We start from the raw sequence: 2,752 nt of genomic DNA, 5'->3' as shown, positions 1-2,752 counted from the left end.
AGCGATCGAGGCTTCGATCGTCTTTTTTTTATTTTGTACTTTTTTTTTTTTTTGTCTAGTTATTTAGTCTCGAAAAGGAGGGGGAGAAACGGAACAAGTTTTCCCTCTCCCGTGAGAACTCGTCGAGAACTTCTCGCCCAACGGAACTCGAAACGTCAAAGCGGCACAGCCTTAACGCCATGACGCCACGACGTTCGTAGTCAAGCGATAATTTAGCGAAATCACGCCACGCAAATTATACAATAAAGAAACGAAGGAACTGTCAATCTAGGTGTTCAATGTATCCACTCACCCTTGTCCGTGCGTATCCTCTTCCAACTTTTCCTCCTTCGTTCAATTCGATTCCGCAATCGCTGCCGCTTCTTCGGTATCTAGGGGACTCTAGTGGCTCTCGTCGCGACAACGAGCGGGAGGATTGAAACTCCGTTAAAAGCTTATACCATTTTCCATTTGGCGGAGAGCCGTTACGAGGGCGAAGTTTCGATGGCCGGCTGATTTTTCGCTCGAGAACTTTGCACCGCGTGGATTTCATAACAGATAATCTCTCTTTCTCTCTCTGCAACACGAGGATTACGAGTCGATCGGGGATACAACGAGATTGCCTTTCTCTCTCGAGATCTTAATCCGAAACTCGTGGAAACTCATTTTCCGATGAAACTTTCCCTCGATATTATTCCTGGCAAACCGAAATGGCGTTGCTCCTACGTTGCCCGTGTGTACACAGTGGTTCTCGACCACTCCATCGATTTCGAGATGCCGCTTTTCCACCGACAAACCTTTCCAACCTCGAGAAGCAAACTTTGTTGGTCGTTGCTCGAGGGCAATCTCGTTTTTTCTGCTTCCATTTCATCATCGATGTTAAATAGAAAGAGAAAGAGAAAGAAACAAAGAAAGAGAGAAGAGAGAGAGAGAGATACTTTTAAAATCGTCAGGTTTTTCCATACATATTTCACCCTGTTTCCAATTACGTGAACGTGCAAAGTTACGCCACGACATCAAGGTGATCTGCTCAAGATATCTCGTTCTAAGTTTGGTAGACTTGATATTACAAGAAATGAAATTGATCGGCGATTAACTTTTGACTCGATGTAATGTACTCCGACGATAAATGTTAGTAGATTTAAAGAAAAATGCAAAGAAAAAAGAAATGAGACATACCTGTGTATACGGCAGAAAAGCTGGGAGCCTGGCTCGAACAACGATTCAACGCTGGCAACGAATTTCCAGAATACCTTCTATCGGTCGACTAGGATTGCGCCAGTTCGATGGCCAAGACTATGTAAGGAATTAATTACGAGCCGGTCTTGCTTTCGATTCCCGATTATTTCGATGAATCGTTCGTTTCCTCGCCCATTCGCCGCAATCCTATTACGCAAGTCGCGGCAATGAAACGTATAGTTATAGCGCGGTAACTAACGGATACGAGGGTGTAATCTTTCCCCTTTTCTTGTCAACATCGAGCATCGGTTTTCGAAATTCTTTGCCAATGTCGCGTATAAAACGTGTATGCACGCGCGGAGATCCTCTAGTGGAATCCTCTTTTGAATATTTCTTTTGCTGGACATTAGAGGCATTCGCTATGAAGTGCTGTCTGTTGGTGAGTGATGTTATTTATTAAGTTTTAAGTATTAAATCGTGCAGTGAAAATTTTCCTGTAAAAATATTCTCGATCGAAACAATCTTTCGAAACACTTTCGACTTTCTTTCGAGCAACGATTTATCGTAAAATTCGATTGCAGTTGTGTCTTGCGACGATTGTCGTTTGCCAAGCAAGGAGAATACCAAGAATACCTCAACATCCGTATTTTCCTAATTTCCAACACGTTTATCAGCCACGCAATTACCCGAACGAACTAGGGGATCAGCATATCATCGGATCAGCGCCTTTCTTTGAGAATTACAGAACGCAAGAAGAGAATACGGGCAGACAAGGAGGGAAGACGGGGAGAGAAGAAGGTGTGGGACAGGATTATTACGATCATCGAATTCCGATCGACGGTCAACCGAATTTCGTTCATCCTTTCGCAGGAGGTAACAAAGTAAAAGTTAATAATTATTTATCAGATAATATGGTAAACTTTTCCTCCCGTTTTCAGTCCCGTTCGACGACATCCCTGTGAACAATGCGGACTTCGGAGGCCGAGACATCAACGCGCCTCATCAATACGAACGATTCAACCATGCGCTCAATTATAATCACCAATTGTAATAAAATCCTTGTGTTTAACTTGGATTAAACGAATATAGAAATTGAATCGCAATCGACTCATCATAGAGCTAGCAATCTCTTTATTTCTCCTTCTTTTTACTTCTTTATAATTCAATATATATATAATATATATTGAACGTTATATCGTTATAATATAAGTTAATATAATAATTTGTGTAAATAACGTTATTAAGAAAGAAAACAACGACGTGATAATGATTAACGCTAGGCTCCCCTTTCTCTTCGAATCTCATTTACACTTTTTATTTACAATGCTTTGTTTTTTTTTTTGGCTCACGGTGTTTTTTTCTTTTTTTTATTTTCTTTTTCTTCTTTCTTTTTTTTTACGACTTTGGACCATTCGATGCGAGGCTACCGTTTCGAGACGGGAGAAAAAAAGAACGAATCCTCGAAACGGGTACCTCTTCTCGATCTGTGGATCGTTCCACGATCGAGGCGATCTCTAAGGCTCTAATGGCGGCCGGTGTTTGCGCCATAATTGGCTTCCCGTAATTCTATTCGGCCGTAAAAAAAAAAGAAAAG

At 41.5% G+C, this 2,752-nt stretch overlaps 1 protein-coding gene across 1 annotated transcript; it reads left to right on the top strand.

Moving 5' to 3' along the window:
• Positions 1 to 1,179: 1,179 nt before the first annotated feature.
• LOC116185130 lies at positions 1,180 to 2,303 on the top strand. The gene is made up of 3 exons (XM_031508842.1): positions 1,180 to 1,597; positions 1,740 to 2,031; positions 2,097 to 2,303. Exons 1-3 carry the CDS (start codon positions 1,487 to 1,489, stop codon positions 2,207 to 2,209), a joined length of 516 nt encoding a protein of 171 aa, XP_031364702.1. The 5' UTR covers positions 1,180 to 1,486; the 3' UTR covers positions 2,210 to 2,303.
• The last annotated feature ends 449 nt before the right edge of the window (positions 2,304 to 2,752 follow it).

This window comes from Apis dorsata, unplaced genomic scaffold, assembly GCF_000469605.1.
Source record: "Apis dorsata unplaced genomic scaffold, Apis dorsata 1.3 scaffold_8, whole genome shotgun sequence".
NCBI classification, from domain to species: Eukaryota; Metazoa; Arthropoda; class Insecta; order Hymenoptera; family Apidae; genus Apis; species Apis dorsata.
Note: the sequence above shows the minus strand (reverse complement) of the source record. Positions and strands in the feature narration are given on the sequence as shown.

What these genes read in the sequence shown, in the direction of transcription:
- LOC116185130 (XM_031508842.1), top strand. Translation starts at nt 1,487, where the DNA reads ATGTCGCGTATAAAACGTGTATGCACGCGCGGAGATCCTCTAGTGGAA. An exon ending in CTATGAAGTGCTGTCTGTTG is followed by an intron (nt 1,598 to 1,739) that starts GTGAGTGATGTT and finishes ATTCGATTGCAG; the next exon opens with TTGTGTCTTGCGACGATTGT. An exon ending in CGTTCATCCTTTCGCAGGAG is followed by an intron (nt 2,032 to 2,096) that starts GTAACAAAGTAA and finishes TCCCGTTTTCAG; the next exon opens with TCCCGTTCGACGACATCCCT.